This window comes from Chrysochloris asiatica, unplaced genomic scaffold (assembly GCF_000296735.1).
Source record: "Chrysochloris asiatica unplaced genomic scaffold, ChrAsi1.0 scaffold00130, whole genome shotgun sequence".
NCBI classification, from domain to species: Eukaryota; Metazoa; Chordata; class Mammalia; order Afrosoricida; family Chrysochloridae; genus Chrysochloris; species Chrysochloris asiatica.
In genome coordinates, this window is record NW_006408648.1 from 1,220,345 (window position 1) to 1,245,088 (window position 24,744).

The 24,744-nt window shown below is 40.7% G+C and overlaps 2 protein-coding genes across 2 annotated transcripts in view; one reads left to right on the plus strand and one right to left on the minus strand.

The window, feature by feature from the left end:
* PARP9 (poly (ADP-ribose) polymerase family, member 9) overlaps positions 1 to 8,286 on the minus strand; it is a 66,109-nt gene extending 57,823 nt beyond the window's left edge. Inside the window, exons 1-4 of the mRNA XM_006869422.1 lie at positions 8,276 to 8,286; positions 7,934 to 8,124; positions 1,061 to 1,173; positions 133 to 268 (exon numbers count right to left, since the gene is read on the minus strand). Of these exons, the coding sequence (XP_006869484.1) occupies positions 133 to 268; positions 1,061 to 1,173; positions 7,934 to 8,124; positions 8,276 to 8,286 (451 nt within the window). The remainder of the gene's footprint in view (positions 1 to 132; positions 269 to 1,060; positions 1,174 to 7,933; positions 8,125 to 8,275) is intronic.
* DTX3L (deltex 3 like, E3 ubiquitin ligase) lies at positions 8,285 to 18,252 on the plus strand. The gene is made up of 5 exons (XM_006869423.1): positions 8,285 to 8,459; positions 11,056 to 11,264; positions 13,057 to 14,577; positions 14,953 to 15,170; positions 18,177 to 18,252. The coding sequence occupies exons 1-5, from the start codon at positions 8,285 to 8,287 to the stop codon at positions 18,250 to 18,252; spliced, it is 2,199 nt and encodes a 732-aa protein (XP_006869485.1).
* The last annotated feature ends 6,492 nt before the right edge of the window (positions 18,253 to 24,744 follow it).

The window sequence follows — 24,744 nt, forward strand, 5'->3', positions numbered from 1 at the left end:
AAAAAAAAAAAGAAAGGATCAGAGGGGCCCCTAAGAGAACATGCCTGCTGGTTTCCCAGTACTACTGAAGCAGTCTCCCTTCTGAAACCGGTGTTAGGGTCACCAAAAGTTCCTGCAATAATGTATCTGTGCCCTTAGGGGGGAGGCATTCACCTTCTGTGTTTTCCTTTGTCCACTGGGGAAAGATATAAGCAAAGGTTTTCTGAAACAAAAGTGAGAGCCAGGTGATCTTACCTGATTTCTCACCAGAAGTTCCTACTCCAGCACCCTATAAAATAAAAATGGTTTAAAAAAATCAAAATCAAATGACTTCAGATTACTATAACTATAGATAAATGATAAATAAAAACAACAGAAACTTCTAAAAACACTAGGTTGATTTTTTTTTTCCAGTATATCTGAAACTGTCGAAATATACATGGATCAGCATACATGGACTAACTTCCCTAGGAGCCAAAGCACTTCCATTCAGGATGAGATGGAAGAAATGGAGATTAAGAAGCCAAAGGTTAGAAACCAAAACAATCCAAGACTGGCCAAGACTGACTTCCAATCTCTGAAGACTTTTAGAGTTTTACTAGACAGAGAACATGAGGACACGAACCTGATCACCTATCTCTATCTATCCATCAATAAGGACCCACTCTCAGTTGCCTATTTCATTACATAAGCTTTAATGTGGAACTTTCAGGTTTAACAAATTGAGGTGCCTTTTCTCCATCCCTCCCCCCCCCATTCACTCTCCTCCACCATGCAAAACCCAAATATCTGAATGAATGGAAAGAATAAAAATGCTAGTGAGATGACTTTTTAAAGCTTATCCATCCTCATGTTAACCTGGTTGAGTAGATTAGCACATAATAGACTTCTGATTTACCATTTCCCACACAGCACAAATAAAAAGTAGTGTGGAGAAAAATTCTATTGGGCAACTAAACTCAAATGAGAACTAAACTCAAATGAGAATGCTAGGTGTTATTGAACCCCCACCCCGAATTTTTGCTGTTATAGGAAGAACTATTCCAATGTAGATTCAGGTTTATAATTTACATACACTTACACTTTGTACCATGGAATAGGCCATCCTCCAGGTTCCTTGGGTCTTCCAAGATCTGTGCTCTATTTTGCGTTTCTGAGCATAGATTGATGTTTTCAGAATACAATGGCCCGCCTCTAGGAATGAACAAAAAGGATGCAATAAACAGCATGTTGAGGAATTTGTTAGGAATACACTGACAGAAGACTAGACATGATTTCTGATTGTTAGTAGTTTTTCATTTCATTGGTGAAGAAACAGAAGTATTGTTTTCTGTTGTTACTGTTATTGACTATCTTCTACACAGAGGTTCCAGTTGAAATCATATAGCAGCTTGGAGAAGGGACAGAGCTGTATGGGATGGAACAGGGAAAGCTTTATGGAAAAGATGAGATTAGAGCTAGCCCTGGAGGGATAAAGCTGACTTTTTTACATATTGTTGTTGTTGTTAAGTATTGTCGAGTCAGTTCTGACTCAGAGTGACCCTGCATAGGGTTTCCGAGGTGCAACTGGTGGGTTTGAACCACTGACTTTTTGGTTAGCAGTGCAGTACTTATACAGTGCCCCAAGTAAAAGAGGACAGTAATACAGAGTGGGGAGACTGAGCACAGTGTTGTAAGAACCGTGAGGATAACAGGCTCATGTGAGTGAAGACCACAGGAGGGTGTTTGAAGAAAGAGGAAACTGGATCTGTGTCTGTGAGGACTGTGAGTTTATGTGGAGCTGTAGGATAAGCACTGGACTGCAAGGACGGTTTGAACTACAAGGTCGGCGGTTCAAGCTCACTAGTCACTCTTCAGAAACCCTATACAGGGTCGCTGTGAGTTGGAACTGCCTCAATGGCACTTGGCAACAACAACAACCTTTATCTAATTAGAAAGGTGAATATCTGGTAAAAATCAGAAATGCCAGGAAAACATATATATTTGTGATTTTTCCATATAATAAAAACCTACTTCTATCAAGTTGATTTTTACTTAAAGTGACCCTATAGGACAACAATATAAATCTTTATGGGAGCAGATAGTCTCATCTTTCTTCCTTTCAGTGGCTGCTGGGTTTGAACTACTGAGCTTGTGGTTAGCAGCTCAACACTTAACCCACTGTGCCACAAGGGCATTGAGTAGCTTCTTACTCATAACCCCACTATCACTGAGTCAATCCTAACTCATAGTGACCTTGTATGGGATTTCCAAGGATGTAAATGTTTATGGGAGCAGAAAGCCTCATCTTTCTCCCATAGAGTATCTGGCGGGTTTGAACTGCCAAGAAGCATATAACTCTAAACATGTGATCTCTTCCATTTTAAAAGCAAAAATAACAACAAAACCCCAACTTTCCATCATCGGTTCCTTTATGATTTCCTTTTCTTCATGTTGTTGTTTAGTACGGTTGATGCACAATGACCCTGTATAGGATTTCCCAGGAGTGACTGGTAGGCTTGAATTGCTGACCTTGTGGTTGGGAGTTCAGTGCTTCTCCTACAGCACTACTCCAGGACTTCATAAGCAGTCAAATTTCTAGAGAGAGTAATTGATTCTTTTGTCCACTTGCCAACTCAGCCCACTATAGTCTGGCTCCTCAACCCTGCACTCCTCTTAAAGGACTCATCAGTGACCTCCACGTGGTTAACCCAAATGAACTATCTTGTATCCGAATCTTTATTTACTCTCTATCTATAATAATTCATTATCTAATTCCTGAACTCTATTTTCTTGGTTTCTGCTATGCCACCCTTCCTTGGCTCTCCTGTGACTTCTCACTTTGCATTTACAGACATATTTCCTGGCCTTGTTTCCACTGTTGAATGCTTTATCATTTCTATTCCCCAGGACTGTGTCTGATATGTACTTCTAATCTTATTCTATACAGTCTTCAGGTATGATCTAATCCACTACCATGGCTTCAATTCTCCAACTGTAAACACAACTCTCATCTCTACATCTCCAGGCTCTGGTTCTTCTGAGCCTGACATTTCAACTCCACCTGGATATAACAAAGACTGCACAAACTCAGCCTCTACAAAACTGAACCCCATGTCCCCTCATCTTCATTCCTCATACCCCACAATCGTATTCTATCTCCTGGATTTCGCACTTCAGCAAATAATACTAATGACCGAAAACCAGAAGAGTTTTGGGATGACATCAAGACCATCATACAGGAAGAAAGCAAAAGGTTATTAAGAAGACAAGAAAGCAGGAAAAGACCAAAATGGAAGTCAGAAGAGACTCTGAAATTTGTTCTCCAAGAGAGCTGTTAAAAGCAAATGTAAATAATGAGAAGTAAAAGAGATAAACAGCAATTTCAAAGGATAGCTCGAGAAGAGAAAGACAAAGTCAAATATTATAATGAAATGTGCAAAGACCTGAAGTTAGAAAACCAAAAGGAAAAAACACACCCACCATTTCTCAAGCTGAAAGAGTTGAGGGGAAAAATTTAAATCTCGACTTGCAATATTGAAGGATTCTATGGGCAAATATCAACAACGCAAAAAGCATCAAAGAAGATGGAAGGAATACATAAAGTTACTATACTAAAAAGAAACGGTCGATGTTCAACCATTTCAAGAGGTAGCATATGATCAAGAGCCAATGATACTGAAGGAAGTCCAGGGTACACTGGAGGCATTAGAAAGGAACAAGGCTCCTGGAATTGATGGAATACAACTTGATACCTTTCAAACAGATGCGGCACTCACTCATCTATGCCAAGAAATTTGGGCAACAGCTAGCTGGCCAATTGATTGGAAGAGATCCATATTTGTGCCCATCCCAAAGAAAGGTGACCCAATGGAATAAGCAAATCACTGGACAATATCATTAATATCACATGCAAGTAAAAGTTTGCTAAGGGTAACTCAAAAATGTCTGCAACAGTACCTTGACTTGGAATTGCCAGAGGCTCAATGAGGATTTAGATGAGGATTTGGAATGCTGATATCATTGCTGATATCAGATGGATCTTTGTTGAAAACAGAGAATATCAGCAAGATGTTTATCTGTGCTTTATTGATTATGCAAAGGCTTTCAACTGTTCAGATCATGAAAACCTATGGACAACATTGTGGAGAATGACTATTTCAGAACACTTAATTGTGCTCATGTGGAACCTGTCCATGGGTAAAGAGGCAGTCATTCAAACAGAACACTGCACTGAATGGCTTAAAATAAGGAAAGATGTGCACCAGGGTTGTGTTTTTTCACCATACTTATTCAATCTGTATACTATGCAAATAATGTGAGAAGTTGTATTAAAAAGAATGTGGTATCAGGATTGGAGGAAGGCTCATTAACAACCTGTGATGTGCAGATGATACAACCTTGCTAAATATTAATTGAAGAAGATCGAAGACCACAGCCTTCAGTATAGGTTGCACCTCAATGTAAAGAAAACAAAAATCCTCACCACTGGACCAATAAATAACATCATGTTAAATGGAGAAAAGATTGAAGTTGTTAAAGACTTCAGTTTGCTTGGACCCACCATCAACACTCATGGAAGCAGTAGTCAAGAAATCAAAGGACATATTACATTACGGTAATCTGCTGCACAAAATTCTTTAAAGTATTCAAGAGCAAAGAAATCCATTTGAGGACTAAGGTGCATGTGACTCAAAGTCACGGCATTTTCAATCGCCTCATATGCATGTGAAAGTTGGTCAATGAATAAAGAAGATAGTAAATGAATCAATGCATTTGAGTTATGATATTGGAGAAGAATATTAAAAGTACCATAGACAACCAGAAGAACAAACAAATCTGTGTTGGAAGAAGTGCAACCACAACACTCCTTAGAAGCCAGGATGGCCAGACTTTGTCTCTTATACTTCTGACATTATCTGGAGGGACCAATCCCTGGAGAGGAACATCATGCTTGGTAAAATCGAGGGTCAACGAGAAATAAGCAGACCCCCAATGAAATGGACTGGCACAATGGCAGCAGCCATGAGTTTGAGTGTAACAGTGATTTGAGTCTGGTGCATGATTGGGCCTTGTATCATTCTGTTGTAGGTAACGACAGCTCCTGACAATAACAACAAACAATACACCATTTACCTACTCAATTCAGATACTTAGGAATTGTCCCTGAATCTCTTCTTTTGGCCCCTATATAAGCGGCTTCAAAAAGTTCGTGGAAAAATGGAATTGAAAGACAACAGAATTTTTCCATGAACTTTTTGAGGTCCCCTTGTATAACTGATCATGGGGAACCTCACCACTTAAATCACTTTCAAATATGCCCTTGCCTGCTTGCTCATGGGCACTAAGTCATTCCTGAGCACCTCATGTCTAGGTTATGGCAGTAGATTCTTTTTAAAGATATAAATTCATCCAATTTTATATTTTATTAGTACATTTAGATGATCCAAATTTAGAAGGCAGAAAGTCTCCCTCCAGCCCTACTCCCAGCCCCTTACTAAATTTCCCTCCCACTTTCTTCTGCATCCTTTCAAAAGTTTTATTTATTTTTTACAAAAGGTAACATTTTTACCTTTTCTCTTACGCATCTTCTTTTACCTATTAAATGCATTCTAGAGATCTTTCTATATTAACACAGGGAGAGTGTCCTCATTCTTTACACTGTTCATGGTATTCCATTGTATTAGATACACTAAACCAAAAAACCAATCTACCTTTGAATCAATTCCAACTCATAGAGACCCTATATAGGATTTTTGAAACTATAAATCTTTATGGGAGCAGAAAGTCTCATCTTTCTTCCTCAGAATGGCTGGTTGTCTTGAGCCACTGACCTTGTGGTTAGCAGTCCAGTGTGTATCCTACAGAACCCCACCAGGGCTCAATAATTCTGATGTTGTTGTCATCCAGCGCCGTCAACTCATAGCAACTCTGTATAGGGTTTCCAATATCTATACTGGAGTGACTGGTCGGTTTGAACCACCAATCTTTCGATTAGCAGTTCAGCCCACAGCAAATTGCCCTCCTTAAAGATGGATTAATTTCCAGTATTACATTATTATGCAAAATCCTTATCTCTTGCCCCTCTACCTTCATATCTCCTTGGAAATCTGTCCTCTACATTTTTGTCAGCACCATCTTGCTAAAGTGCAAATCTGGCATATTACTGTCCTGCTTTCTCTACTGACTACCTTTCAATTCCTCTCCTGTATCCAATCTACAAGACTTTTCACCATTTGGACCCGTCCAATGAGATGGACTGGCCAAGTGGCAGCATTGATGGACTCAAGCGTGGCAAGAGTAGTGAGGATGGCCCAGGATCGGACAGGGTTTCCTTCTGCTGTGTGTAAGGTCACCATGGGTTGGTACCGACTTGATGGCACCTAACAACAATAACAATCCACTAAGCACATGTTGCTTTGAGCATTGGAATGTGACTGGTCCAAACTGAAATGTAACACTGCACATGGTGGCTCCTTATGATAAGCACTGACTGCAAGCCACAAGATTGGTAGTTCAAGCCCGCTAGCAGCTCAGAGGGAGAAAGAGAAGGCTTTCTGCTCCCACGTAAACTTAAAGCCTCAGAAACCCTATACAGGATTGCTATGAGTTGGAATCAACTTGATGGCTCATAACAACAAAATAACATTATGACAATATTGTTGTTGTTATGTGCCATGAAGTCTGTTCTGTGCAGGGTTTCCGAGGCAGTAAATCTTTACGGGAGCAGGAAGCCTCATCTTTCTCCAGGGGAACAGCTGGTAGTTTCGAACTGCTGACCCTGAGGTTCTCAGCCCGATTCGTTACTACTACGCTACCAGGAAAGTAAAAATTTTATCAATAAATCTTTAACATTGGTTGTTGTTGGTGGTGGTTATGTGCTGTGGAGTCGGTTCCGACTCATAGCGACCCTGTACAGACTTTCTGAGACTGTAAATCTTTATGGAGCAGAAAGCCTTTTCTCCTGCCGAACAGCTGGTAGTTTCTAACTGCTGACCTTAAGGTTTGTAGCCCAATTTGTAACCACTACTCTACCAGAGTTCTAACATTGGTTACATGCTGAAGTTAACTAAATTATTTTCAACTGTTTCTTTATACTTTTTAAAATATGAGGGGGCTTCAAAAAGTTTGTGGAAAGTTTCTTTGTCTCGTAATTCCATTTTTCCATGAACTTTTGAAGTCCCTTGAATAGCTAGTTAACGATTTTACATTACTTATATGGTAGGCATTTGCGGCTCTCTGTATTTTATTGGGCATGACTCACCTAGCTCCCCCCCCTCCCCCCAATTCCCATCTCATCTCTTCCTTAGGGCTCCATCTGCACCTCATACCACAATGGTCTCTGCCTCAGATGCCTCCTGTCTGTCCCACACCCCACCATTGATACTATCATTAAGGTTCTGCTTGAAACTTCCTCTTGGAGGTCTGTAAGAGATTTTAGTTATTTATTCAAAGGTCTGCCTTCCTTTAAAGGCCCTTGAGGCTGAAGCCTCCTCTCTCATCTTTATCCCTAGTGCACACAGAAACAAGCAGTTCAGCACTGTTGGACAAACCAGAAAACTCACTGTTATGGTGTGGATTCTGACTCAGAGGACCCTATAGGACAGAGTAGAACTGTTTCATAGGGTTTCAAGGCTGTAAATCTTTATGGAATAGATGTCATATCTTTTCCCTTGAGCGACTAGTGGATTTGAACAGGCGACCTTCTTTCTGGTCAGGAGTCCAGCGCTTAACCCAATGTGCCACCATGCCCCTTTATATGAGTAAACAAGGGTACAGAAGTCCCAACAGCCAATTTAAATAATAAAGTTAGGGGCGGTTGCAGGTCATAAAAGCAGGTGAACACATTTTAAAAACGTTTTTCTTTAAAACCTGAGTTCAGAATTGCAGCTGCAAATTATAGTAACAAAAACAACTTTGCGTTTTAAAACTTCACAGACACGGGATGGGGGTGGGGGTGGGGAGGAGGACTTACTGTCTTCGACTTGGGCATCTGTCCAGTTTACATCCTGGCCTGGGGAGCCTGCCCTGGGACCCTGGTTGTCGCCCGTACCCCCCCCACCACCACCACCTGGGCCCGCAGGACAGAGAACCCGAGAGTCACAGGAAGACTCCTTCCAGTACCTACCTACTCGGCCAGCGTCGGGACGGTCACAGCGGTAACAACTGACAGAGAAGGAAGAGGCGGCTGTGCGGGGAACAGGGAGGGGTCTCCAAGGAAAACGAAACTGAAACTTTGAGGCCCTAGTCTGCTGGGCGGAACGTGCCTTCGTTTTAGTTCGGCCCCACTTGTGTCCGGAACCCTGCGCAGCTCCACCACAGAGCCATGGCCTCGGCGCCCACCCCGCCGTCCCCGCTGCTTGTGCGGGTGTCTGAGCCCCGGCCCCGGATGAGCAGAAAGTTGGAGAGCTACTTCCAGAAACGGTGCTCGGGTGGCGGGGAGTGCACGGTGCGGGCCCTGGACGAGAACGTCTTCCGGGTAGAGTTCCGAGAACGGGCAGGTGAGCTGTGGACAGCAGGGGTACGGGCCCGGTTTGTGGAGCAAAGGCCGGCGTGGGGCCAGCCCCGCGGGTTTCCAGGCAGGATTAGTTCAAGTTGACCAAGGAGATAGGGCGGAAGAAAGTATGGCACTGTCTGTGAGGGACACGAATTCGAGCTTCCAAGACACAATTCAACAGCCTAAGAGAGAGTCCAGATGTGTCCAGTCGAGGATCTGGTTTGAAAACGCCATAAAGGTTATGCTTGCCAAAATCCTCATCCTGACTCATCTTATTTTTCTCAGCTTTCGTAAGAATCCACTTTCCACCTCACTTCCTAGCTAACTTAAACGTGGAATGTACACTGAATTGCAAAGGCTTAGTATGACATAAAGTAAAATTTTCATTAGTAAGTTTTAAAATTAATACTAATTAACAATAATCTTAAATAATGATTTTATTGATATAATTTTGAGGATTACAAAGTCAGTGCATGTATCTGCCCACTATAGAAGAGCAAGGAATAAGAAAACCAAATCTACTTTTTAATCCCAACACTGCACTTTTCTATAAATGTGTGCAAACACATATATATTTACAAAATTCTGAATCTACTGTTTTGATCCCTGGTTGTTTTTTTCCCCTCTCACTTCACTTAATAAATGAGTATTTTTCCATCATTGAAGTGGGCGCTGAATGTTGGAACATGTAAGCTTCCTTCCCTGAGTTCTGGGGAAGAGACTTGTTATGTGCCTTGGAGTCGATTCCGACTCATAGCGACCCTGTCTGTACAGGGGTTCCGAGGCTGTAAATCTTTTTTGGGAGCAGAAAGCCTCATCTGTCTCTCACAGAGCTGCTGGTAGTTTCGAACTGCTGACCTTGAGATTCGTAGCCCGATTCGTACTACGCTACAGGCTATTAGGCTGGCTGAAGAGTTTATGCTCAGATAGCCACAAGATTTCCCGGCAGCCTCTGCATTCCCTGGACCTTTGTGGTCTGTCATGAAGAGCCAGCTCCAGCATTAGAGGCTTGCTTGGTTTGTGTCCCAGGAAGGAGCTGATAGGTGAATCTGAGTGCTCCTGTAGGTGGCATGAATTATTGTTTCTTTTTAAGGTCAACTTTTTATTGTTACCAGAGACTTTTATCATCAGTACATGGTTCTGACCACAATACCTTCTTTAGACTGCACAGAGAGCTCAGGATCCCTAAGTCATGAAGAGAAATATAGGTAGACTGGGTAGCAGGGGGATTCATTTTTATCAAGAAAATCCTAACACCATAAACTTGAGCACTGAATTCAGTTAACATGTTACAGACACAAATCAAACAACTGTCCAACTTCCAGACAGTCTTTCCTATTGATTAGAAATGGATGAAAATTCTAGTCAGTTATAAAATCTAATTTTAGTTTACATACATGTTTCTTTGGTGAGCACCTGGATATATTAACTTTATCACAAATTATTTTATACAAATGTCAAAAATGCTTTCTTTCAACAAATCTAAGCATGTTCTCCTTACATGTCACTTACAAATTTCACTTTAAGACAAAAATAAAAGCAATAATTTGGTTCTAGACTGTAGATGTTGAAATGAGATAAACGTTAAAAAAACCAACATGGTAATGTGAGTCTTTTTCCATTACAACCTGATTCATATGGGGCAATTTCAAAGTAGCTCTTCATACTAACTTGGAATTGAATTGTGGATTAAATGCTAACAGTCATATAATCAATTTTTTCACTAACTTGCTAAAAATAATAATGTAGGGGTTCCCTATTTAGTGAAGGCTAGGGTACAGATCAACATGCATGAAATTCATTAAGTTTTCAATGAAGAAGAAAGCAAAAGAAGAAAATTCAATCAGGATGCTGAGAATATGGTTTGCTAGTTATGAATTTTGAAACTTTAAAAAATGTTAACTGAATTTTTAATATGGTGTAAGCAGCATCACATTTTAGCAGTGGAAATAGTGGAAATGACAAATACTATAAATAAAATGCACACTTATTAAATTTTAGATCTTTGTAAAATTTCTAGACTTTTTTTTTTTTTTTCGGTCCTTTTAAGTATTTACATAATGTTGAATTATCAGCCACACAGTAAACAAAGAGTTTTGCTTTTTTGCTTTTCTGGCTCACTTCAACTCAGCCTGAGTTAAGGTATATATCAAGGTAATGTCCCTTCCTGGTTTTATGTGTTTCTATTCCCAAAGTAGTCAACCTTAGCTTTGCATTTGAAGGTAACACTTGCTGAAACTACATGACAGAAATGGGCTGCAAAGGAGGACAAGGCGAAGCATGTCCCTCTTGCCTTGATAGATCGATCAGTGTTGCACACAGAACCCACATTTATAGAGCTATTTGATCCCATCATAGTTCAGGTTCTGAAATATGACTTTTAATGAGTTGATGGAATTCCAGTATTGTTAAGCTTTGATTTCTACCGTAAGTAATCTGCCCACTTAAGATTTCTCAAGATCATCTCCCAAACTCTCTTTCACCAGCCTTCCATACCAGAATGCAGGGGGCAGGGTCCTGAGGCATGAAGAAGAGTACTTGAAATCTCTCCCATTTCTCAATCATGCTGTGTCTGTGTGTGTTTAATGTCTCCACTAAAGCTAAGGAGCGAGTGTTGAAACAAGGACAGCATCAACTGTTTGTTGAAGGCAACTGTGTGAGCATTTTCCTAGAATCCACTGAAAATCCAGTAGAGAATACAAATCAGAGAATACCCCTGTTGATACCATCAGGATCAGGGGCATTGGCCAATGGGAAGCATCCTGATGAAGAACTTTTTTCTAACACTGTGGATTCCTGTGTGCCAGAGGTGAGTGTTGAAAAGGCCTGGGCATGTTCCTACAACTTCCTCTCCAGACTACATCTCGTTATTCTTCCAACAACGATTTGCTGAGGGTCGCTATGAACCAGGCACTGTTGTAGGCTTGGAGCCTGGGAGGTTGAACACAACAGTTGAGGTCCCTGCTCTCATGCAGCTTGAATTGGAGCTAGCGGACGACTTAGAAAGACAATAAGAAAAATAAATAAAAACATTTTCAGAAAGTGATATGTACTAAGAAGAAAATAAAATTGGGTTTAGCCTTAGTGACAGAGCCAGTGTGAGGAACAGAAGATAGAGATGATGTTAACTTCTGATGAGAAGTTAGAGACAATTTCATTGATGAAGTGACATTTCTCCTGAGACTTGAATGATAAGGAGCCAGCCATGCAAAGATTCATACAACAAATAAGTACTGAATGTCTCCTGTGTGCCAGGCGCTATCAAGGAGCTGGGGATGTAGCCTTGACCTTGGCAGGCCCTGCCCTCGGGGAAATTAGTCTACTGAGGAAGTGACTGTGATAGAAAATAAATTGACACATAGTAAAAAGTCTGAAAGTGTGCTACCATGAAAAAACAAAGCAGAGTGATAGCTGCCATTTTAAGAAAAGCCTCTGTAATGAGGTGGCATCAGTAGAGGTGTGAGTGACTGAGGGAGCTTGTTAAGTGAATTTCTGGAGGATTAACGTTCTGGGCAGAGAGAATCTCAAATGAAAAGGCGCTGAGACAGGAGCTGCATCCTAAATGACATGAACTTCAAGGGGGCCAGTGTGGTGGAGGACTGTGAGGACAGGAGAGTGATAGGAGAGGCGTTGGGAGAGGCACGTGGGTACTGAGTCTTAAGGGGATGAAGGCCGTGGTCAGTATTTTGGATTTTATTTTAAATGTGGAGGGATTCATCAGCTGGTTTTAAGCCAGGTGAGTGGGGTGATCTGATTTACATTTTAAAGAATCATTCTGGCTACTGTGTGAAGAACAGAAGGTAGGAAAGGGCTAGAGGGCTACAGCAGAAGCAAAGAGATCATGTAGGAGAGATTGCAGCTGGTCAATGAAAGATAATAATGGTGTGGACCAGGGTTGTCCGGATGGAAGTATGAGGCGTGGCTGGATTCAGGAAACATGTTGGAAGAAAGATGCTACTTACATTTGAAGAAATAACATGTGGTGGAAAAAAATTCCACATTTTACTTTTATATTAAATTCAATGTGCCTCAGCCCATTCTGTCCTAATCTGGTATACCTGTTTTATATTGAAGGCCAGGGTTTATAGTACTCAGCAACATTGCATGCATATCTAGTTAAAAAAACAAGTAAATGGGTCAAGGACACAGGAAAGGGAGATGGTGAAGAAGAGAAAAAATAAAAAATAAAAACAGTACTAGGAAAAAACATCTTGTATCAGATTATGGCTCTATTTCAGACTCACAGACTTTTTTGAAGAACCATAGAAACACATCCAAAGAGCTGAAGTGTCTTCCTCTACCCCATTCACTAACGGCACTATTTAAAAATACTCATGTCCGGGTTCCATTGCAGGCCAGTTACATCAAAATCTCTGGGGATGAGACATAGGTCTTGGCATTATTTCTAAAGTCCTCAGATGATTTTACTGTGCAGAAACTCTGAACTGTATCGTGGTACACTCTGCAAAAAGTTGCTAGAAGTTACCCCCATTCAGGGTGGGCATTGTGGTTATTTCCGTAGATCTCTAGGCATTTTTCTAAAGAGAAGACTGTAGACTTGGATGGCTGAGAGATTTTATTTGTACCTTTTTAAATTACAGATCTTTCTTGCTGTAACAGCTGACCTGAACTGTAATCTGTTTTCCAAAGAGCTGAGGGAACATATAACCACTCTCTGCCCCAATGTCAAAAAAATGGAAGGTCTTAATGGAATTGAGAAGGTGTGTGGTGACTTCAGAGATATTGATAAAATTTATAAGTTCTTGAGTGAGCAACTGCTGGAGAGTGACCAGATCTATGAATCTTCCCCTTTAACAACAGAGAAGGAACCCTGCAGTCAGCAGGACAGGAACAGCCACATTTCTCCTGAACCACAAACCAGGAAAGAAGCAAAAAGTGACCCCTTTGAAGTTTCCTTGCCTTTCTTTGAATACTTCAATTATACTTGCCCTGGTACAATTAATTTGATAGAGAAAAAATTTGGCATAAATATCATCGTTCAGCCAAGTTCTCCAAATATGATCTCTTTAGACTTCACTTCAAATCAATCAGAAGACCTAGAAGCTGCTCGTGAGTGTTTTGCCTGTGAATTCCAGAAGAACACGGCATCTCTGAAGCAGGAGAATGTCTATTTAACAGAAATTCAGTGGGCAGATGAAATCAAACAGGAATTAAGCCACCAGTTTAAAAAGCTCCTTATAAAAGGACAAGGAAGAGAATTGATTCTCCTAGGTCCCCAAGATGATATTTTGGCTGCCAAACATTTTATCTCCAAAATCTCTGTAAGTCCTGCTATGATCCCTGTGAAAATATCAGCTCCCAATGGCATGAAGACTGGACTTGAGGTTGATACTGCTCACTATAAGCTTTTAGAAGCTGAATTACTACAGGAGATATCAGCGATAGACAAAAAGTACAACACTTGCAGCAGGACTTTTAGCAAAACAAAGGACGCTCAGAAAACCTGTATTTTGTTTGAATCCAAGGACAAGGACATCGATCTGTCTGTGCATGCGTATGCAAATTTCATCGATGCCTATCAACATGTCTCATGTCAACTGATGAAAGAAGTTCTTTCACGGAAAGCCTTGGGCCAGGGACAAAAACGCTTACATGGGACTAAGGTCACTGATGACTTTGAAAAAAAGCATCCAGGTATACACTTGTCATTAACTCAAGAGTCAGTAGCTCTAACTGGTTTGCCAAAGCACCTCTCAAAGGCAAAGCAGTATTTCTTAAAGAGAGAGAAATCGAATGAACACCATGAGACACCTATTGATAGTAATGATTCAAAAACAGCCTCACTTCCATTCAAGGAATCTGCCAGTTCTGCTGCCTCAGGAGTGGATCAGGAGGACAAGGACACATGTCCCATCTGTATGGACACCATTACTGAGAAGAAAGTGCTTCCAAATTGCAAGCATGAATTCTGTGCCGTTTGTATCAAAAAAGCCATGTCAATGAAGCCAGTCTGTCCAGTGTGCCTGACCTTCTATGGTGTCCAGAAAGGGAATCAGCCAGATGGAGTCATGGATGTTTATCAGATACCATCATGTCTTCCAGGTTTTCAATCCTGTGGCACCATTGTGATTAAATATACAATGAAAGGAGGCTTTCAAACAGTAAGTACTTGTGAATTCCATGGCTTTCTATCCACTATGCTAGGATTACCAGAGCAAAAGAGACTGAACTTTTGCCTATTTAGAAAATGTTTCCCAGGGAATTACTTCTAAGACCACATATAAGGGCTTGAAAGAGTGATAAAGGTTGTAATTGGCTGTTTATAAGTCAGGTCTCTGTTTTGCCTATTGGTTAAGGCAGAGAAACAGTGAATGCTTTTGAATTAGGGAGGGGGTGTACAGCATGAATCTGGGAAAAGATAGAAATAGGAATTATTGGGAATATGAGTAACCTTCAATACTTTTACATTTTCTCTATCTGCAAGTGACACATTCTAAAAAACTGTTATCATGTGCAACTTTCATATCTTTATACAGAAAGATCACCCAAATCCAGGAAAAAAATATATAGGAGTACATCGTACGGCATACTTGCCTGATAATGAGGAAGGAAACAAGGTTTTGAAACTGCTTCGTAAAGCCTTTGAGCAAAAACTGATCTTCACAGTGGGACAGTCTCGAACAACAGGAGCCTCAGATGTCATTACATGGAATGATATTCACCACAAAACGTCGGTGACAGGGGGACCTCAATGGTAACAGCATCCTGAAATATATTGGTTTAGTAGAGCCCTGGTGGCACAGTGGTTAAAACATTCCATTGTCAACCAAAAAGAAAGCAGTTTGAACCCACCGGCTGCTCCACTGGAGAAAGATATGGCCGTCTGCTTCTGTAAAGATTGTTGTTAAATTGTTAAGTGCTGTGGAGTCAGTTTTGACTCATAGCAACACTATATAGGGTTTCCAAGGAGTGGCTGGTGTGTTTGAACCACCAACTTTGTGGTTAGCCATCCAATACTGATCCTACAGTGCCACACTAGGACTCTTATAAAAATTGATGATGTTAAGTGCCATCGAGTCGGTTCTAACCCATACCGACCCTGTATAGGGTTTCTGAGGAGCAGCTGGTGTGTTTGAACTGTTGACTTTATAATTAGCAGTTCAGCTTTGAAAATCCTATAGGGCAGTTTTATTCTGTCCTATAGATTTGTCAAGGATCTCTGGTTGCGTAGTGGTTACGAATTGGGCTGCTAATCTCACGGTCAGAAGTTTGAAATTACCAGCTGTTCCTCAGGAGAAAGATGAGGCTTTCTGTTCCCGTAAAGATTTACAGCCTCAGAAACCCTGTACAGGGTTGCTATGAGTCAGAACCGACTCCACAGCACAGAGCAACAACATAAGATTGTTATGAGTCTACAGTAATAGATTTTGGTTAAAACAGAATTTTGAGATTGTAAAATATGGCAATTTAAGGATGTGGATATAAGAGCTTTTATGAGGGTAAATAAAAAAGTATTTCTACTAGGGTTCGAATTCATACATGTACAGGTTTATTCCAAACAAAATATGTTTAAACATGTCTGTGTTACCAGTGGATGGTTGTAGACAGTTTTCTCAGTAACATACCTGTCTTAATCTCATTAGGGGACCCTTGAATACAAGGGTCCAATCAAAACAGTGGTTTCTGAGGGGCCCTGCAAGACCAGTCCAATTCAAGGCAAAGAGGTCAGCTCAGAAGGTCATGGCAACTACTTTTGGGGATTCCAAAGTGGTAATTGTGATAGATTTTCTTGAAGAACACATGATGATCATTGAGGCTTATTAGGAAGATGTTTAAAGAAAACTGAAAACTGCATTGGCAAGAAAAAGGCCAGCAAAGTTGGCTGAGGAATTTTTTCCCATCACAACAATACACCTGCTCATTCTTCAAGTATAGCAAAGACTTCCTAGGAGAGTTTTGTTGGAACACCTCACCCCATCCACCTTACATTTCCAGTCTTGTCTCTTCAGGTTTTTTTTTGTTCTCTAAACTCAAAGACCATTTAAAAGGAATGATTTGAGTCACATGAGGATGCCAAAACTGGTTTAAATCTAAGAGCACAGAATTCTTCACGGAAGGGTTGTTGCTGTTGATAAGTGCCATCAAGTTGATTCCCACCCATAGAGACCCTGTACAGGGTTTCCAAGGAGCGGCTGGTGAGCTTGAACCCCCGACCTTGTGGTTCAAACTGATTTTGCTGTCCAGCACACTTGGAGACATGAAAATGTATAGATTTAAATAGAAGATACATCTAGAAACAACTTCGTATATTGATATTTTTGTTTCATAAAGCTTTCTATGATTTTTCAGTAATACTTTTTGATTTGCCCTCTTGTGTTTATAGCAGGGAGTTCTGGTGTGGCACTGTAGAATAAGCGCTGGACTGTTAACCACAAGGTCGGCAGTTCAAACCTACCAGCAATTCCTCGGAAATCCTAGATAGGTTTGCTATGAGTCGGAACTAACTCGACAGCACTTACAGCAACAACAACATTTGTATTAGAGGATTGGGTATACTGAAGTATTTTAAGAGATTCTAATCTGGAATGATCGTCTCAAAGGTCCCTCCCTTACTGCTCTCCTGCCAACCACAAAGTATCATATAGTCATTAAATTTTACATCAAAGGACAGGGGGCTTCAGAGTCCAAGATGAATAGTATCTTGTTGTTGTGTTGTTGTTAGGTGTTGTCTAGTCAGTTCTGACTCACAGCAACCCTGTAAAAGGCCTCCGAGGCTGTAAATGGGAGCAGAAAGCTTCATCTTTTTCCCATGAAGTGAGTGGTGGACTTGAACCATGGACCTTGTGGTTAGCAGTCCAGTACTTATCCTACAGCGCCACTGGCATTCCCAAATGGTATCTATGTTGATTTAATTTGGGGTTCCATGCTTATTTGAAGGGTGGGCCACAGGAATAGGAGTCCTGGTGGTGCAGTGGTTAAGTGCTTGCCTGCTAACCAAAAGGTTGGTGGTGCAAACCCACCAGTCACTCTATGGGAGAAATATTGATGGTCTGCTTCTGCAAAGATTAGCCTTGCAAACCTTTGGGGTAGCTCTACTCTGTTTATAGGATTGCTATAAATAAACTCAATAGAATGAGTATAGATCATAGAAATGTTATTTACTTTGCTTTTTTGAAAGATCGCTTGTTCTTAGAAGAGGGTAGACCCTCACCCACTATTAGTACATCGAGGACCCAAACTCACATGACTTGTAGTACTCTAGGAAAAACTCTTAGCTTTAAGAGGACTAAGGTCATGGGATCTGTGTTACATGCAATCCAGTTGTTCTTTATGAAACTTACATAGGAAGACATCAGACCCCGGGTGTTCAAATAAAATATAGTCTGAGACTTTTGCATTTTGCGAGTTCACAAATTTGAAAATCCTACTATAGAATATGACTATTATTAATTGCTGTTGAGTTGTCTCTGACACATGGCAGTCTTATATGTAACAGAAAGAAATGCCCATAAAATGTATACAAAGAATAATTAAAGGCAAGTCAGTGCTTACCATGTACCAAAAAGAAAGTAAAAGTCTTGTTGGAAGCTGATGCAGGCCAGACAACTAATCTCATTCACTAGCTATAGGATGCAGATCTGCACAATTATAGTCATTGTGAGTCACCTGCCTTCAAGTTAAATTCTCAAATAACAAGGCTCTACTGTACACATTTTTAAGAATCATTTGTGATGAAGCTAAAGGAATTTCCCTCTTGCAGTTATGGCTACCCTGATCCTGCTTACCTGAACCGTGTCCAAGAGGAGCTGAAAGCTAAAGGAATTGTGGATATATAATATGAAGATGTCTCAACCAACTTTGAGGAGGAAGAGTAAATACCAATCTAAATCATTAACTACAAGCAACTATATATATCTCAAGAAGTAGTTTGTGTAAGAATAAGAAGCTACTAGTCTGTCATTTTAGGAGTATTACTTCTTTTGGAAACTAAAGTCCCAAAGATCTACATAATTTTGCTGCAGAAGTGTCAGGCTTCATTCTTATGTCAGACCTGGGAGTGGGAAGCTTGTTGAGGTGGGTCGGAAGTCATCGTCTGTACTCTTCAATCAGCCCTCTTTCATCTCTGGAGTGGTCCTTTAAGGTTTTGTTTGTTTTATTTTTAATCTCCACCTTTGAAAATGAAATCCTGCCAGCTGTTCCACGGAAGAAAGATGAGGCTTTCTGCTCCCGTAAGGATTTACAGCCTCGGAAACCCTGTACAGGGTCACTATGAGTCAGAACCAACTCCATGGCACATAACTACAATCACCAGTATGAAAGGATTCAACAAAAAGGCTTTGGTTATGGACAATTAGAGACCCATGTCCCTTTCCTCCCCCGTGGCCAGAAAGTGGAACCAAGATTGGACAGCCTTTGGTAATAAATAGAATAAGGCTATTACTTTTAATGATGCAGACGCTGGTATACAGTTAAAGATTAATAGTTTTTTGTTGCAGACTCAGTTTGCTAATAGCCCTGCAGAGGGGTATGTGTTCTGCAAATCTTTAGCAAAGTGAGAAATGAGAAAGCCATTTCTGGTATTCTTAACAACTGAGTTGGAAAATTGTTGGTGTTTCAACTTTGGTCAAGCCCTTAACTTGATTCTTGCTTCCTCCTGATCCCAGTAAGCTGCCAGATGGAGTGCACTTACTCTGCCATAGTGATGCATTTCATTTCTCAAAGTTTTTCCTTCTCGGTATTATTGCAATAGTTGTGTTGTCCTCATTTCCAGTCTTAACAGATAAATACCCTGATTTTAGTTCCCAGAGCCATGATTTTCACAGTAACTGCAGCCCTCATTGTAGCTTTTCTCCTTTTACTTTACTTCTCTTTTTCTTCCCTGTCAAGTTGTATTTCCCCGTTAAAATCTTTTGTCCTGATTTTCTGGACAGAGAAAAGACAGAAAGTTGAGCTTACTGCAAGGAATATATGACAAGTTAAATTTTTATTTTATATGGTCTCTAACCCAGAAAAGAGTTGGAGTGGCAACTTATCTGATTTTCCATATTTGTCTCCCTCCAGAAATGGTGAACAAGGTACCGTGTTCTTTTCCAAAGATACTCATAGAAGTGGTTTGGTCTTCTAGATGAACATTTGCTCTGTCCCCTTAATAAGAGCTATAGCTGTGTGATCTTCAGAAAAGGTATTCTCATGTTCTAGATGGAAAGTTAATGCACTGAAGAGAGGTAGTAACTCATAAAGTTCACTTAGCTAATCAGTGGAAGGGCTGGCATGTAAATGAGGTAGCCTGGGTGTAGAACTATACTGCGTCTTACAGAGTACTTCTCTGAGGAGCAGCTTACAGAGTTCCCATTACTGCACAATACTTAAAGCAAATTTCCTCCAAGGAAGTCCTGTTTGAAGAACTGAATACCTAGAATCTTTTCCTCTCTCCAGAGATTTGAGGAATCTAAAGGTGGATGAGACATGATTTTAAAAATCTGATTATACATCTATTGTAGTTTTCACATATTTACCCATGCACACACATACAAATGCACAATATTCATAGTAAGCTAATTCATAAGGGCTAAGGGCATTGCTTGGTTTGAAAAAAAAAAAAAAAACAACCCTACAAAAAAAGCCTGTATAAAATGCATGTTAATTATGTAATAATGTGGTACATATTGGTATTCATTAAATTCTTTGCACTAACAATCAATAGATTTTTTTTTTTAAAGAATACTGATCTTTTAGCCAAATTTACTCAAAAAGTGGAACTGTTTAACTTCTGCTGTTTTGGATCCCTGATTGCATATGTGTGTGCATATGCAGATGTTTGTGGTGTTCTTGGTTGATAGACATTTGGATTACTGCTTTTGCTCTTTGGAAGGTGGTATCATCTGCATCTACTCTCAATAAAATGAAAAACATATTAGGAATGGATTGTCTGTGTTCTTTTTTCACTTGTTCTGCCCCCTTTGGTTGAGATTTTGAGCATTTCCTACAACAAATTGAAGCTATACCATGTGTATGGACGTTTTTAGCTGAATTTGTACACACTGTAGCTGTTTGAAAAGTAGTATCACAGTACAACTTAATTGCTATAGATCTCACAGCTGCCGCTTTCAGCTCTGAAAATTATATTTCTCAATACTATTTTCTTCTTAAAGCAAAGATAAAAATAACCTTCAGGTTTTAGTTCTACAAACAGAGACACATAAAATACCCAACCAAACTGTAGGTGCCATTCCTCACTCATAGAGTTTCTGTCCCACCTCTCTGGACATCACTCTCCCCATCCCCTTCTTCCTGCCCCTGAAAACTACTTCTGTTAAAACAGTTTTGATCTCATCACTCTTCCAGCTTCCTGATACCTAAAGCAGTGTTTCTCAAACTTCATCTTACTCTACACTCATCCAGAGGGTTCACTAAAGCCCAGATTGCTGCTCTCCTTGCCCAGAGTGTCTGACTTCCTAGGTGTGAGGTTGGGCCCAAGCATTTGTAGCTGATGTTGTCTGAGTACCTAATTTTGAGAACCACTTGCTTAAAAAATAATGTTCAAACTCTACAGCATGACCGTCAAGTATTTCCAATTCTACTTTGCTTTGCTTGCCCCCCTACTTCCCCACCAACCCCTCACGTCCAAAGCCCAGTCTATACTTTTGCTTTTCTGGTCTTTGCTCTGGGTGTTCTCTCTCTCTGGAATACCCTTCACTATATTTTCTTTCTTCTCTCAAACTTTGCTCCAAGTGGAATACGGGACCCTATCCAGAGAAGCAACAACACCAGAGATAGAGGCAGATAAGGGGACATGGAGGGAGGGAGCAGCTGAGGACTTTGGACTCATGGAAAAACAGGGACTGAGAGCTGGCAGCCAGGAGGCAGGCTTCCAGAATGTGCCTTTTGCCTGTTTAAATGATTATGTATTTCAGAGTGTTTTTGTGTACATCTTCCCAACCCCCCCCCCACCGCCCCCCAAAAAAGAAAAACAGAGGGAATGGAAGCAAATACTGTTTTGTTGCTGTTGTTTTAAAAAAGGTCTCTTGCTCATCCTTCAAGGTCTCATTCAAATGTCACTGCTTTCCCCCAATTTTATCTCCAAATTACAATGAATCACTGTGTTCCTATACTTCATGGTACATAGCTCTATGAAAGCAGATATGCACAGTACTGGGGGCTGACCTCTCAGGACTGCACCAACCCTATCCTTGGGACTTCTGTGTTAGGGTCCAGTAACTTAACTTTTGCGGGTCTAGCAAGACCCACTTGAAGCTGGCACAAACAACTTTGTTTATGCCCATTGAACAACTGGCTGATGCTACACAAGCAATAAAAAAGTGCAGAGCCTGAAGCTTTCACCCGGAATTTTTTTTACGACCGGCTGCTTCAAAAGGATAACAATCCCTAGGCTATCCAAAATAACTTTCTGCCAGTAGCGGCTTTCAAAGAAAGGAAAAGTGAAAGAAACTAGAGACAGAGAAGCCTGTGGTCTTGGCGGGGGCCGCAGTCTGGTCAGGGGACCCGGACTGGCAGACCCGGACTGGAAGATTGCTCTGTCTGACTCCATTCGACTTTTGACTACAGTTCCGGGAACTCAGACCTCAGAAGAACTGGTGTACCAAGTCGCATTTGTACTTCCATACCCCCAAAGGATCGCGAAGAGCGAAGTGTGTGGTTTGCCGGGAGAATGCCCAGCTTACTAGAGCTTTTCTCTCCCCTAAAACCACACACACACACACACACACACACACAAACAAAACAAACAAACAAAAAAAAACATTCAGGCATATATATTAATTTACACCTCCAAAAAAAAAAAAAAAAAAAGGCACATTCTGCAAGTCTGTCTCCTGGCTACCAGCACTTAGTTCCTCTCAGTCCATGAATCTAGAGTCCTCAGCGGCTCGTCCTCTCCATGCCCTCATCTCTGCCTCGGTCTCTGGCGTCGCTGCCTCTCTGTATGATAAGGTCCCGCATTCTGAGCTCTTCTCTCTTGATGGTCCTACGGTCTTCTGTTTCTGGACCGTAAGATTAACCACTCCCCCGTTTTTTGTTACAAAACTTCTACCTTTACAGTTGTGACAGTCGCAATTAGTCATGATAACAATTATTCACTACTGAATCATACCTAGTCTTATCTCCATCTCTTTTCACCAGACCCATCTAGATATGATGAAAAATATTGAGTGGGGACTGTTTTCTCCACCACTCCCCCCCACACTCTTAAAATAAACTCCCTCTGAAACATTATAAGCTAGTCACTTTCAGTGCCTTTATCGCCCCCTCATTTTAGGTAGCCAATGTCTAGGTTGCCGGTCCCTATCTACCCTGTGTACAGAGGGGATAACCTGTGACGTTACAGGGTGGGAGTAGGGTGGGGGTAGGTAAGGCGAAGTGACAGTTCTGCCCAACTGGGTGCTATTTAAGGCAGAGAAACTTTAGGATCCACTCTAGTCCTAGTGTGGCGCTGTGGGTTAATGCACCGGACTGCAAAGTTGTTTAGAATCACAAGGTCGGCAGTTCAAGCTCACCAGTCATTCCTCGGAAACTATATACAGGGTCGCTATGGTTCAGAACCGATTTGATGGCACTTAACAACTAGTCCTAGTGAGGAGTCCTGGTCTGGCGCTGTGTGAGATAATGCACTGGTCAGTTTCAACTGCAAGGTCGGCAGTTGAAATTCACTAGCTGCTCCTCTGAAACCCTATACAGGGTCGCTACCAGTCAGAAGTGTCTCAACTGTCTCGAAGGCACTTAACAACAACAACTAGTCCTAGTGAATGAGTCCTGAGGGAGACAGGTGAGACTTTCTGCCTACAACCACCGCGACCACCTCCTAATTCGGGTGTGGCTCTGCTAAGTTAAGTACTGGACTGCTAACCACAAAGTCAGCAGTTCAAACACACCATCTGCTCATCAGAAACCCTATACAAGGTCATTATGAGTCGGAACTGACCATACTGTACTGAACAACTCCCACTGAGACGTTTACCACCCTTAATAGTCTCGGAGGAGATTAGAAAGTGAGCAGCCATTTTCCTCAAATATGAAAAGTTATTTTTATAAATTAGGGTAAAAGTCCTAAAGCTGTATAGATTTTTGCATGCTGATGTCTTGCTGTTGTTGTTTGCTGTGGAGTGATCCCATGTGTTACACAGAATTGCCGGTAGGCTTTTCTTGGCGGTGATCTTTATGGAAGCAGATCACTACTGCCCGCTGCATTTCTGCTGGGTGGAGTGGGACCGTCAACCTTTAAATTACAGTCAAGTGTGAACCACTTGCTACCAGCTGAATTTTTTAGTATGATTTTTATCATTGAAGTTAGGATGTTCCAGATGTACATCATGTCACTTACAAATAAAGATTGCTTTATTTCTTCTTTTTCTATTTTTAGGTTCTTTTTTTTTTTCTCTCTCCAAATTGAATTGCATTGGCTAGAACCTTCAGAATAATGTTAAATAGTAAGCTAGCTAGTCACCAATTTTCCTTGTTCCTAACCATAATGGGAATCACTATATTGTTAGGTGCCATATGTTTTTGCTATTAGGTGCTCTCGACTCAACTCAACAATCCTAAACACAACAGAACAAAATACCGTTGGTTCCTGTGCCATCATCGCAGTTGTTATGTTTGAACCCATGGGTTTCTCTGTTAAGATACTGGCTTTAGTATTAAGCTACATACAAATATCTATCCATATTCCTTTTTTTTTTTTTTAAGTTTTGGCTAAGAATGGGTATTGAATATTGTCCAAGGCTTTTTCTATACATGTGGAAATATTATATATTATTTTTCTTAGACCTATTAATATTTTGAGACTCCTGATGTAGCACTATAGGATAAGCACTGGACTGTAAACCACAAGGTTGGCAGTTCAAACTCACTAGCAGCTCCTTGGAAACTCTCTACAGGGTCACAATGAGTCAGAATCCACTTGACAGCACCTAACAGTAATTAACATATTAAATTATATTAATAGATTTTTAAATATTAAACTGTAAAAAGTAATCACAGCACAAAAATATTAAATAACATAGGGTTTGTTCAAGCAGTTAATTTGTATGCATATAGGAAAACTTGTTCAGGGTAATGGATTTATAAATGAATTTAGCTTATAAGGGTCTTCAATGAGAATTTTAAAGAAAAAGGGAATGAATACAGAGTAGAATGTTAACTGTTGTCTAATTTTAATGTTCTGATATAGTGCTGTGGTTTAAAGTGCTGGACTGCAAGGTCAGTTTGATCCACAAGTTCACCAGCCATTCCTCAGAAACCCCATACAGGGTCGCTATGAGTCAGAATCCACTTGAAAGCACTTAACAACAACAACAACTTTAATGTAATGT